The following is a 14,460-nucleotide window of genomic DNA, read 5'->3' on the forward strand; positions in this document are numbered from 1 at the left end:
TCTGTGGAGTTTTTTCTTTTATTTTTCTAACCTTTATTTTACCAGGAAGTCCCTTGAGATAAAATCTCTTTGAGGGAGACCTGGCCAAGACGCTGCAGTAGAGTAAGACATATAGGAACACACGACAACATAATAAAATAAACCATAAACTAGACTCTAAACTGCAAAAAATCGGAATCTAGATTAGTCATTTTTTCTTAAAATAAGTGCATTTGTTCTTCAATTGAGGAGGTAAAAGAGGCATTTTGCCAATGGAACAAGACAATTTACACTTAAAATAAGAAAACGCCAGTGCATTGTCTTATTTCAAGTGCATATTATCTAATTATCTTATTTTAAGAGTAAAATTACTAATTCCATTGGCAAACTATCTCATTTATCTACTCAAATTAAGGGTGAATACACTTAATTTAAGAAATTTTTACTTATTTCTAGATCATTTTTGCAGTGTAGAATAACAATTACAATTCTCTGTGCAATCAATTTTCAATAGTGATTTAAAATGCTGTAGCGGAATGAGAGTCCGTAATTGCAGGGAGTTTTGAATATCGTGCCATGACCATGGTGCTGCATAGAAAAATGATGTTTTTCCAAGATCTGTGTTGATCCTGGGAATATTGTAAAGAACACAACATGAGGTGACACAGGTATGGAGGGATTTTACCCAGGATGGCCTTGTAAATGAAAGTAAGCCAATGATGTTGTCTTCTGAGGCTTAGAGAGGGCCAAGAAACCAGAGCATACAGTTCACAATGATGAGTCCTGAAGGCAGAGTTGGTGATGAAACGTAAAGCACTGTGATAAACTATATCCAGGGAGTGGAGAGCTGAGGAGGCAGCATTCATATATATGATGTCTCCATAATCCAGAACAGGAAAGAAGGTGGTCTGAACAAGTCTTTTCCCCACTGAGGGAATCAAAGAAGATTTTTCTCTGTAGTAAAAGCCGAGCAGGGCTCTCAGCTTTTTTAACATATTATCTAAATGTGTTGTGAAAGACAAGTTGTCGTCTATCCAGATACCCAGGTACTTATAACAGGACACAATCTCAATTGCTTCTCCACTTAAGGTCTTAATGCCGTGATGCTGTGAGTTTTGGGAGCAAGCTTTAGTGAATGTCATAAATTTTGTCTTTTTTTACAATTAGGACCAACATTTTACATTTTAGGAACTGAAGATCATTCAAAGCAATGTTAACTAAAGAGGCAATTGAATATATTATGGTGTCATCAGCATAGAGGCGAAATTTAACAGATTTCAAGTTATTTCCAATGTCATTTATAAAAATAGTGAACAGGGCAGGTGCCAAAATTGAACCTTGAGGAACTCCCTTAGTCACTTCCAAAAAGTCAGTTTTAAGTCTGTCCATGTAGATACATTGGGCCGGATCTATCAAAGGTTTGCGTGTATCAAAACGTGAGCTATTTCACCGCGCACGCTAAAGAATGTACAAACTGATCTATCAACAGCGTGCTAAAAGGATTTGGTCTTTAAAACGTGCTAAATAGCGTCTCTTATCCATTTAGTACTTTTTCTGCAATGAATATGCAATGTGGGGCGTTTACACGCAAAAGTGCGTCTTGTGGGAGGAGAACATGTAAATATATTAATTTAGCACTCGCAAAGTGATTTATCAAACCTGAAAGCAATTTTGCTAACGGTATCTGACTCTATATTTAACACGTTTCAAAAGAAGGTGCAAATGGTCTGTATGCGTAATTGCGCACACATGGCAGCGGTTATTGTCGCAAGAAGGAGACATCGAAATGAAGCAAGGAGACGCAGAGAACGCATTTTTTCACTCCATGTGAATATTTTTGGAATGAACGAGGAAACGATCATCAAAACATATCGTTTATCCAGCATTGCCATTTTGGAGCTGCTGGGGGAACTCCGAATGGATTTGGAGCCAGCCACAAGGAGGACCCACGCAATACCAGATATCACGAAACTCCTTGCAACATTGCACTTTTTTGCATCTGGGATCTCCCAATCTCGTTTTTCAGAAGTGCTGTCCGACGTTCTAAATGCCATGTCGCCCTGACGCCCTACCGGAGAACCCCGACCTCCCCCCTGCGCCTGTGGAGCAACATGCCAATGCAGTCATCTTATCCACAGTCACTTCTTGTGAGCCATTTGGTATGTGCATTTTTCTACAGGCCGATACAAAACACCTGTTTTTTTTTTGTTTGTTTGTTTTTTTCTTACTGCGGTGAAGTAGAAATTCAGCCACATACCACCTTAGGGAATAAAGGTTGCCAAAGTTTATATATATATATATATATATATATATATATATATATATATATATATATATATATATATATATATATATATATATATATATATATTTCTTTTTTTGGAGGGGGTGGTGTCACTGTAAGATAAAAATTTCTTAATGCACTAGTTTGCACAAACTACAAACTACTTTGCCGCAAACCACAAAACGCGCAAAACCATCATTTAAATAGGGCGTCTCCAACAGTTTTGCACCTGCCACCAGTTACGCAATCGCTCTTGTTAAATCACCCGCAAACCATGGTTCAGCCCCTCGCGCAAAATTCCACTTTGCGAGCGCAAATTACTGCACGCAAAATTGGATCTTGATAAATCCGGCCCATTGTGTTCTGTCTGAGAGACAGAGTCACTTATTCCAAGCTTGCAGAGTCTGGCTAAAAGTTTGTTGCTCTGGAAGAAAGGTCTGCACATCAATGTTGCTTTTAATGATTTATTGAAGCTTAAAACAGACAGATGTTGCTGTAATGGCAGACAGATCCTGGGGTGAGAAGATGTCATGGTGCTGTGGGATTACAGGGCAGCTTGAATGCACTGAAAAGCTTTCCTGCACCCCCCAGACTCCAAGGAGGCCTTACAGTCTTACTGTTTTCAAGCCTCCTCTTCATTCAACATGTCATCTTCATGTATTAGAAACTGTCACATTACCAACGTATCTGCTGTCTGATCTCTACAGTGGTCTGACTGGCTAAAATCATTCTAAAAGGAAAGATTAAAAACACATCGCACTTAATTCAGGATTTCTCGCGTGATGAGCTGAAGAAGGTAATTGCGGATGTCGGTTCGGACTGTAGACACGTTGACGTGGGGATGCCATCTCATCACCGCCTTTCCGTCAGGTCCCACCAAAAACTTCTCGAAATTCCACTTAATGTCGCCGGTTCGAATGGGCTCCCAGAACAATCTGCCATTAGGAGCGCCAAAGTCGTCCCCGACAGGAGGGCAGGAGCTCTGGATGGCAGGAAAAGGAGCAAAGCAATGATGTGGGTGAGAGGCAGAGAATTAGCTACAGCTCAGAGGGCCACAGGTTACAGATTGCAGTTTGGGTTTGACTTTGACTAGGCCATTCTAATTCAAAAGACCTACAGCAATGCATTTTGCATACATACATTATTATTGCAAGGACAAAAGAAGTTTTATAAATGGAAATTTGAAAAAAAAAATGCAATTCAGAAATGAAAATATGCTAAATATTTTTGATAAAAGGGTTTGAGAGTAACTGTTTTCTCAGATTTTTTTTAACTGTATTTTTCAGATTTAGTTTTTTACAGATTATATTTCAAAATTCTTTGATTTAAATTTCCGTCATACAGATCCAAGTTTTATGAACTGCATTCTTTTCAAATTTCATTTGAGATCATATTCTTCTAACTTCAAGTCCAATACAAACGCTTGCTCTTGATGCACCATGTTTTTAGATATTTTATGCGTCAAATCTTGATATTCTTTCTCTGACTTTTTGAAGAACTAAAAAAATCTAGAGTCTATGTTTCTGTTCTTACTATTAAACTTATTGGAATCAGAATCAGAATCAGAAATACTTTAATAATCCCAGAGGGAAATTACTTTTGTTACACGCTCTAGTTACAGTTTTACATGATATATACACACATCCAACTATACAATATAATAAAGATAAAAAATAAGAATAAAAAGAGATAAAATATATATACACATATAGCTCTTCTATATATATATCTGTACGTATATCTATGTATATGTAAAAACCTAAATCCAAATAGAGTGAAAAGTCCAATTAAAGTGAATAAATCCAAGTAAGGTGATACGTGGCGTGCAAAAGTAGTGCATAAATGTCAATTACGGAACAACAATAACAAAACATTTTTTATATAATCTTCTAATTTCCACTCTTGTCAGATATTTGACTTATTTTTACTCAGAAACTCAGATCTGTATTGATGACTGAAAGACATCTTCTGCCTCCATTTATCTGTTTACTACAGTGTGTTGAATTCATGTTAATGTGGATTTAAAGACATTTCAATTAGTGGAAAATATTGCAGAGGGGAATATAAGTCTAATTAACCAAAACTTCGCGACCCCCATGCAGTACCTCTGCGGACCCCCTAGGGGTCGCGGACCCCCTGTTGAAGACCTCTGCTCTAGAGGATAACCCGCCCCCACAAACAAGGATAATGGGATCTGTAACGCAATCTTTAAATGAAAGAAATTTGTAAAACATCATATGAGAAAAAGAAATTTGAAAGAAAAAAAGGTTTTTGGACAAAATGAAATTAAAAAAAAAATTTAGACTGTTTAAAACTAATTGAAAAAAAAAAAAATTTGGAAAACCGAAATCAGAAAACCAGCAAAGTTACTCTCAGAAACAAACTGCTTTTCATGGTTTTATTTTTAGACAGCATATTTTCATTTATTTTTCTATTTCCATTTAAGAAACCAATGATGGAATAATATTTATAATATTTTGATCACTGCTGCATTTTATAAATGAAAATGTTCATTTTCACTGCTAAGCTCTGATCATTCACTGTCGGAAGGCTGTATGCAATACTCGAGTTGAAGGAGGATGAGGAGATGTATTCCAACATCCAGCTGCCATGCACGTGGGCATTGTCAGTTTCACTATAGCTCTGGTGAATTTCAATGGTGAAGTCCTCTGGAAATCTTCAATAATTGTTGCTGATTGCAGATGTGTCTAGTAGTTCCCATTGATTTTGCTGGTAAAGTGGAGAGAATAGCGCTAGGCTTACGGCACCGTGACGTCACTGCAGGAAGATTTCAGGAGTGAAATGTTGCTATATTTTGGCAAAAATGGCCGCTCCCAGACTCAGGGATCGACACGAAAATGATTGTTTTTATTTTTATACTGATTAACACTAAATTCATTAAATCACCACGAATGCATTCCTTTTTAGGTATAAATAATTATCTATTGATTATTCCTGCCTGACTAGACTTTTCCTTTAAAGCCTAAAGGTTGAAATGGTACAGGTGTTGTTTAAAAAGGACAAGATAAATGGACATTAAAAAAAAAATGTTAAATAATAAAAAAAAGTTTTATTAGCTGTATTAAAGTAAAGAATGTCTCTTTGGATTGTAGATTGCAGACCCCTGTTCTAAATGATAAGAAATTAGCCACCTGAAAAGCCCCAAAAGGCAGAGTTAGAGTACCGGGATCATAACTTTAAGGTTTAAAGGACAATAATTCATCCAAGTGATTGTTTTTGAAGCCTGGAAACTTACTTTGAGGAATGTGAAAACCTGTTGTTCAGATTTTCCGTTTACGTCACCCTTCTCAAACAGCTGGAAGTTGGGAACAAATCCGTTGCCTGGTCTGACGTGCCTGAAAGACAGCATCTTATCAGCAGTCGTGGCTCACAGCACTTTGCAGTATGGCAGCTGTCCAAAAGCTCCCTCAGGCAGTGAAACCCCAGGATGTTATTGCAAATACCTATAATGACTGGTGGAACTGGAGACATCCAGCACATTTAATACCGTTAAGAAGAAAGCCATTGAATTACTAGAAGGCGTTCCTTTTAATTAAATAAAGCCTGATTGACAGAAGAGTTATAAAACCAGCTGCTGTTATGATCAGTTTTACAAATGTTGTTAATAGACTTCAAATTTAGGGTATTATACTTGTACGCTGTTGACTTCCTGCATACAGCTGTATCAAGTTCCTTAAAAGCTGCAATTTAGGGAAACAAAACTTTCACCTGGAAGCTTTCACTTCTAACTTTCAGTTATTTGGTTTTGCACAGAGTTCCTCTTTGTTACTGCCTCGGTTTTGATTGGCACATGAAAACAAAGAGATTTCTTACTCTAAACCCAGCAGGATTTCACGTCTCTGCCCCGGCTCCTGCATGCCAAACTGGTTGCAGGGAAAGCCTAGAATAGTGAAGCCGAGGGGCTTCAGCTCATCGTGCAGTGCATTCAGTTCTGAAAGAGGATACCAGGAAAAAAAAGGTAAATATTTAGGAGGCTGAATGGAGCAATGTTTCACTCACAAAGCAGACAGTGTGCAGGTTCTTACCTACATACTGAAAGGTCAGGCCTCAGTATGTAGCAACGTTGACGAAGAGGATGGTCTTGCCGGCGAAGTCACCGAAGCTCACAAGGCTCCCGTTTAGAGTCCTGGCCTGGTATTTGTAGATGGTGCCTTCGGTTGATCGGTCACACAACTGAGTGGACACAGACACAGAGTTATTAAATTTGTTGGATATCAACCTTTAAAAAATGTTACGCCAAACTATTCAATTCAGTTTGTTTATACAGCGCCAATTAACAACACGTCATCTGAAGGCACTTTACAATTCAACCAAATATTCCAGTCAAATTGATTCAAAGTTTTCTATCTAAGGAAAACCAGTTGATTGCATCGATTCATTGACTCTAAGGCAATCCCTCACACTTAGCATGCTTGTAGCGACAGTGTAGAAGAAAAACTCCCTTTTAACAGGAAGAAACCTCCAGCAGAACCAGGCTCAGTGTGAGCGGTCATCTGCTGAGGCCGACTGGGGTTCAAGGAGACAGAAGCAGACATAGAAAAAGAAGCATAGATACAAAAGGCAACTGTGAATCAGCTCCACAGGAAACACACAGCAAGGCAGGTGAGCTCCGAGCCAGCTCCAATGTCAGAGGATAAAGAGAGCACATCCAGTTATTTACAGTCAGAGACACAGAACTAACCAGGGTTAGAAAGTGAGATCCAGACCCTGACAGACTAATCTGAGTGATTTTGTCAGATTTACCATGCTTAAAGTCGAAGGGAAACGGCTGTTCAAACCGTTGCATTTCTGAATTCTCCCGAGTGCTGCCCGACTTTACACGAGTGAATAAAGTGAACATGATTGGTTGTTTATCAAAAGAGTGGTGTTTTTGTGGTGGAAAGTTTGCAACCATCACCTGGTGAAATGTGGCATGTGTTGCTCTATAAATACGGTCCGGTGGAGTTAGTCACTACAGTATCAGGTTAGCCTGGGTGCCATTCCGAACTTAGTCCCGCCCACAAAGTTTGAGGTCGGGAAGTTCGGTCTGGCTCTGCTCCATAGTAGCGCGAGTATTATCGCCCACTGTCAGGCAATCCAATCAAATTGTCAGGGCGGGCTTTATACGATGATGGACAGATGATCAACAGTAACGTAATCAACCACGTGACCAAAGCGCGCTTGGGTGACAACAACAATGGCTGCCGCTGGAGAGTTGAGGTGAGTAGATTCTGCTATTAGGTCTGTTCTAGAAGATATCGACAGCAAATTAATTTTAAAAGAGGAACAGGGAAACGCGATCAACTCTCATCTTCTTATTATAGGCGTGAAACTGCACGCTTTGATTTTTGTGGACAACAACTATGCCTCGCTTAACATACGTCACGCACTCCGTTGCTCTTATTGGTTGTAGGTCTATCCAATTGAGTGCAGAGGCATTTTTTTTCCTGGTTCGTTCGAAACACGCCCCATAATCACAGCTCTATGGAGCAGTATCAGACTCATATTCTGACTAGAATTGAGTCGGACTACGTCAGGCTAGTATCAGGTGAGTTTAAGAGGATTTTTTTGTACCAATAGATCTGCAAAGAGATGTCCTGCTCTACAATTGCGTAGGGGACCCAGGAGGTGTCAGTGATGGGGCCCCTAAGAGGTCGTGGGCCCGTATGCAAATGCTGTCTCTGCTTACTAGAGACTGACATTTTTTCGGGAATCCCACGGGTCACGGGATTCCCGTGGGATGGGAGTCAGTATTGGTAACAATCACGTGATTGGGACGGTACAGGATTTAACATTAATGGGAGCAGACGGGAGCGGGAGCAAACCAATAGTAACTAAAAAAAACTAGGATCGATGCCAAAAAAGAAAATAAAATAGAAAGAAAAAAAATCCAGAACTGGCGCCGCCATTTTGTAGTTTTTTTCCCTTGAAGCCTACACTATAATGCGAGTCAAAAAAACTACACGACCCAAAAACCAACAGTGCTTCCGCTCTGAGTTTTTCACCCGCGCTCGAAAAAAACAATGGAGGGACCAAGAATGGGAGTGGTGCAGGAGCAGGAGTCATTCTGAATGGGAGCGGGATGGGAGTGGGAGTAATTTCACCAGGACGGGACACAATTTTTTTCTGTGGGAGTGGGACGGGACAGGAGTGAAAATCCACTCCCATGTCAGTCTCTACTGCTTACCAATATTTACACCATTGCAAGCAAGATCAAGAGGAAGACGAAGGCGATGAGTAGTAAGGTGAATCATTAGGGGCCAGAGGCCAAGGCGCACACAGATACCATTAGAGCCATAATTATAGACCATGTAATAAATGGTTGAAGCAGGTTGGTAAGTCTAGTTTAATGTACCCCTTTCTACACTCTCCTCCATCATCCAAACTTTTTGCAGGGAAAACGGGAATGTACTTCTATCAAGCACTATCTTACAGTAACTCAACTGGTTGTTGTAGTAATAAAATTGACAAAATTAGAAAATACGTGAAGGAATTCTTAATATTGTGAGTAAAGTACTACGGTAGTATTCCTCTCACTGTGCAGAGATGCAGCTGATAAGTGATAAAGTTAAAGTAAAGAAAAAAACGGTAATAATATCCTCACAGGGTTGTCAGACGACAATTTCTAAATTAAAGCAAGAGAGAGATTTTTCATATGGTACTGGCAAATAACTCAGTCACACTGAGACGATTCCATGCTGCAATACTGGGAGATGATGCAATATTTGGAAATGTGAACTTCATAAGTATCTCCACAATAGACCGGGTATTGAGAAAAGCATCAGTTAAACATGAAGCAACTTTACAGAGTGCCTTTTAAAAGGATAAAAGAGCTCCGGTTCAAGTATGTACATATAAGTCACTGGTTGATCATAAGTTTTACATTACTGTAAGCAGTGGTTCCTAAAGTTTTTGGCTTCAGTATTCTGGTACTTGATTTCTTTAAAGTCATTGGGAAATCATATTTAAATGTCAAAACATTCTGTCTCAAACATGTATATAAATGTACTCTTTATCAGATGATATTGGATGTTTTTTTCCGTTATCTTCTGCAGGCCAGTTAGTTATACGTCAGCTTGAACACCTAAATTCGTCCAATCATATATCAACGGTCATCTGTCAATCAAATCTTTTCGCTCATAGCATCTTGATTCATATGTCGCAGCTACTATACGCAACGCCGGAAATAAGAAATCTGAGTCATTTCCTTTCCCATTGAGTTCCGTCCCAATGTTCACGGGGATGGACGTCTGTGTCTTCGGCAGGCGTAGAGCTAACAGAACTGCCAGCGTTGCGAGGCAAGGGCTCAAACATGTACGGCTGTAAGCCTTCTACACCAAACCAAGCTTCTGCCGCCCTGGCGTCCTCTTCCACAACATCTTCGTCCCCGCTTTCCTCCTCTGAATAAAAAATGGATGCCGGAAGAGACTCACCCACGACCTCCGACACTAAACTCTCCTCCTCTTGCATGTTTCCTCCGTCCATAGCGTTCCTTGACAGCGTCGTTTCTAAGTCACCCATTTAGTGCTACTTGGTTCCAACGGAATTTCCCATTGGGAACCTAATAGCACTAAGTTGCTAACTGGTTAGCAAGATGCTTCCGACAAACCGGCCACAACCAAACATGCTTGCAAACCTTCCGCCACAACAATCCCGCCCTCTTGACAAACGACCAATCACATTCCCTGTATTCACTCGTGTAAAGTCGGGCACCACTCGGGAGAATTCGGAAATGCAACCATTGGAATGGCCATTTTCCTACAACTTTAACCAAGTGTTGGTGATGAAGATTCTCAGTCATGCAGGTCATAGTCATTCCAAAAAAGTTGAAAAAAAGAATACACTGGACTTTGTTTCCAAGTTTGAAGACGTTTCTCTTCCCATCTAGGAGGATTTCTCAATTCAAAATGTCAGAAATGGCGTTGAGTTCGAGGCTTTATACAGTAGCTCAGCAAAGCCTTGTTATAAAGCCTTGAACTCAATGCTATTTCTGACATTTTGAATTAAAATGGCTTCCTGAAACGTCTTCAAACTTGGAAACAAAGTCCAGTGGATTGTTTTTCAACCTATTTTGGAATGAATACATGCAAACATGCAAAATTAAATGGATGAACGGGTCCACCCCTTTGGAATGGGGGTTGTTTGGCTTCTTTTGTTAGCCTGTAAAACCCGATACGTCTATGTCTCTGGAAGAGTCGTTAAAGGGAATTGTTGGCCCTGGCTGAACAGGCGAGGTCGTCTGTTCCCCTGTAAGGGATTGGTGGTTGCAATGCTAGCGGGAAGGAGTCAACTTAATTGCTGCAAGTCTTCAAACTTGGAAACAAAGTCCAATAGATTGTTTTTTAACTTATATAGAAATGCTGCTTCATTCTACATATGTTCTCCCATTCTACAGTGTTTGTTTGTTCAACCCCTAACTTTATGTTATCGCTGCTTTTTCTTGTCATCATCTGTTTAACACCATCCTAGAGGGAACTATCAGCTGGTTCTCTGCCATCAACACCTTCAGTTACAGGTGCTGGTCATAAAATTAGAATATCATGAAAAAGTAGATTGATTTCAGTAATTCCATTTAAAAAGTGAAACTTGTATATTATATTCATACATTACATACAAACTCATATATTTCAGATGTTTATTTTGTTTAATTTTGATGATTACAAATGACAACAAATGAAAATCTCAAATTCATCATATCAGAAAATTAGAATATTGTGAAAAGGTTCAAAATTGATGGCCCCTGGTGCCACACTCTAATCAGCTAATTAACTCAAACCACCTGCAAAAGCCTTTAAATGGTCTTTCAGTCTAGTTCTATAGGCTACACAATCATGGGGAAGACTGCTGACTTGACAGTTGTCCAAAAGACGACCATCGACACCTTGCACAAGGAGGGCAAGACACAAAAGGTCATCGCTAAAGAGGCTGGCTGTTCACAGAGCTCAGTGTCCAAGCACATTAATAGAGAGGCGAAGGGAAGGAAAAGATGTGGTCGAAAAAAGTGTACAAGCAAGAGAGATAACCGCACCCTGGAGAGGATTGTGAAACAAAACCCCTTCAAAAATGTGGGGGAGATTCACAAAGAGTGGACTGCAGCTGGAGTGAGTGCTTCAAGAACCACCACACACAGACGTATGAAAGACATGGGTTTCTGCTGTCGCATTCCTTGTGTCAAGCCACTCTTGAACCACAGACAGCGTCAGAAGCGTCTTGCCTGGGCTAAAGAGAAACAGGACTGGACTGCTGGTGAGTGGTCCAAAGTCATGTTCTCTGATGAAAGTAAATTTTGCATTTCCTTTGGAAATCAAGGTCCCAGAGTCTGGAGGAAAAGAAGAGAGGCACTTCATCCACGTTGCTTGAAGTCCAGTGTAAAGTTTCCACAGTCAGTGATGGTTTGGGGTGCCATGTCATCTGCTGGTGTTGGTCCATTGTGTTTTCTGAGGTCCAGGGTCAACGCAGCCACATACCAGGAAGTTTTAGAGCACTTCATGCTTCCTGCAGCTGACCAACTTTTTGGAGATGCAGATTTCATTTTCCAACAGGACTTGGCACCTGCACACAGTGCCAAAGCTACCAGTACCTGGTTGAAGGACCATGGTATCCCTGTTCTTAATTGGCCAGCAAACTCTCCTGACCTTAACCCCATAGAAAATCTATGGGGTATTGTGAAGAAGAAGATGCAATACACCAGACCCAACAATTCAGAAGAGCTAAAAGCCACTATTAGAGCAACCTGGGCTATCATAACACCTGAGCAGTGCCACAGACTGATCGACTCCATGCCACGCCGCATTGCTGCAGTAATACAGGCCAAAGGAGGCCCAACTAAATACTGAGTGCTGTACATGCTCATACTTTTCATGTTCATACTTTTCAGTTGGCCAACATTTCTATAAATCCTTTGTTTTTATTGGTCTTCAGTAATATTCTAATTTTCTGATATGATGAATTTGGGATTTTCATTTGTTGTCATTTGTAATCATCAAAATTAAACAAAATAAACATCTGAAATATATGAGTTTGTATGTAATGTATGAATATAATATACAAGTTTCACTTTTTAAATGGAATTACTGAAATCAATCTACTTTTTCATGATATTCTAATTTTATGACCAGCACCTGTATAAATGAGTCAGAGTTGAGGCCTGCATGCCTGCTCAGTGAGAGGCTCTGCTGTAGAGTCAATGACACAATGCAATCAGCTAGTTTTCCTTAAATAGAAAACATTAAACAATCTAACTTTATGAACTAGCTGTTTTTATTGCTATTTTATGCAGACTCTCTAAAGGCCATTCTTGCTGAAAAAAGCTTATTCATGTCTTACTGATTTGGATTTAAGTGTAAACTGTCCCTTTAACACAAGAAAAGCATATTAGTCCTGTTTGGTTTTGGACGTTAATCAATTGGAGGGTGAACCTTCACCAGAGTCTCTTTCAACCTATTAACTGGTTTTCTTCCAATAATGCTCTCTATTTACAGTAGCTCCAATTTCCGATCAACAGTGGACAACTTCCCAGTTCATGCTAGTAAATAAAGTTCATTCCCACAGTTTGATTTCTCCACCACCATGTTTCACTGTGTAGCTGGTGGACTAAAGGTGCTTATATAGTTATAGGCCACAGAGTTAAGTTTAAGATTTCATGTAGGAGCATCAGAAAAAAGAGAGTGAATGAATTTAAATACACACCACAGACTTTTATTTAACTTTTTAAACCATATATTGCTTTATTAGATGGGTAGCCTGTGATGGCAAATGAGATTTTGTAGCGGACATTTCCATCAAACATTAGCGTCATCATTCTGAGGAAATGTTCATTAAATAACAGGATTTAAACCCCATTAAGCCTTTACTAAGTGTATTAAAAGGCCATGACTTCGCATTATGTTGATTATATTTGTGTTTGTTATTATAGAAACACAAACTTTCTTGAAATAACATGATCTTTCTCAAGATTTTAAAGCAAATATTTGAGTTTTTTTTTAAATTATTCACTCATTTTTACTTTAGAGGGACCAGCAGCAGAAAGGTAGAAAAGCTTTTCCTGATGGGAAAAATGGATTAGATTTAAATCTTGTTGTTGTCTAATCTTTGTTTAAACTTTACTTGAACAGGCGCCCACTATTTGTTTTTATTCGGGGTGACAGATTGTGACTGTAATGCGGTGCCGTTCACCTCACTGTAAGGCAAATATCCCTATAGGGAAAAAAATAAAGTAAAGAGAAGTGTTTTGCTGCTGTTATGTATCTAATGTGTAGGCTGAAGGTTCCCCTGCAAACCACCCCACTGCAAAATAACTCCTGCAGTCCAGTGTCAACAGGAACTTTGCTCCATTTGCAAAAAAAAAAGACACAACCTTTAACTGAAACATCCTATATAATCCAATTAAAAGCTTTCTTTTTTTCCCCTTTTACATCTTGCAACTTATTGTGGATAATAGCTTCTCCCTAATATGCCACATAAGAAAAAGGTGTTTCATATGGAGGTGAGATAGAAAACATTAATTTTTAGGGTCAAAAATGTTTCATTTAGTTCTTTTAATTATTTAATAAAAAAAGCCTACTTGGGGAAACAAAGTATAAAACAAAGTATAAAAATTCTATTGCATTTAATTAAGGCTGAATACACAATAATACTACAATACAATAAATAATACAATAAAAACAAGGCTTTAGGTAATGGTTGAGGGTGTAAATAGAATAAAACTTGAAATTAATAATAAATATTTTTTTCTTTTTATCATTATCTCTCTTTCCCCCCTTAATGAATCTTAACAAAGCAGGTGTAAAAGGTGTCGCACAAAAAACCAAAAGAGATGTGAGGTTAGTTCATTTCCTTGTGCTCCAACAGGTGGCCTACCTGGGTGAGGTTGACTCCGGCGGCGCAGGGCCGCAGCAGGGCGAGCAGCAGCAGCGGGAAGAAGGCCCACATGATGCCGTTTGTCCAGCTCACTGTGAGCGTCTCTCTCAGCTGATGACTCCCAGCTTCTCCCTCTGGAGAAACCAACATCTGTTGGCTGAGGGAGGGAGGGAGAGGGGGCTCCTAGAGGGCGGAGAGGGCGCCCTCTGCTGACGGAAAGCGGTACAGCAAAAATGAATGACGTGGTGTTTTGGTTGAGATGATGTGGCTAAAAGTAGATTAAAAACAGAGGTATTTAAAATTTGAAAACATTAAAGAAAAATTTTAAAGAAAAAAAC

At 39.4% G+C, this 14,460-nt stretch overlaps 1 protein-coding gene across 1 annotated transcript; it reads right to left on the minus strand.

Annotated features, from left to right (window-relative positions):
* Nucleotides 1-2,713: 2,713 nt before the first annotated feature.
* gpx3 (glutathione peroxidase 3) lies at nucleotides 2,714-14,287 on the minus strand. The gene is made up of 5 exons (XM_038284560.1): nucleotides 14,123-14,287; nucleotides 6,310-6,457; nucleotides 6,098-6,215; nucleotides 5,520-5,619; nucleotides 2,714-3,245 (listed from the first exon to the last, which is right to left on the minus strand). The coding sequence occupies exons 1-5, from the start codon at nucleotides 14,270-14,272 to the stop codon at nucleotides 3,024-3,026; spliced, it is 738 nt and encodes a 245-aa protein (XP_038140488.1). The 5' UTR covers nucleotides 14,273-14,287; the 3' UTR covers nucleotides 2,714-3,023.
* Between the last annotated feature and the right edge of the window lie 173 nt (nucleotides 14,288-14,460).

The sequence above is a fragment of the Cyprinodon tularosa genome, unplaced genomic scaffold (assembly GCF_016077235.1).
Source record: "Cyprinodon tularosa strain WSP-4 unplaced genomic scaffold, ASM1607723v1 ctg20, whole genome shotgun sequence".
In the NCBI taxonomy this organism is placed as follows: Eukaryota; Metazoa; Chordata; class Actinopteri; order Cyprinodontiformes; family Cyprinodontidae; genus Cyprinodon; species Cyprinodon tularosa.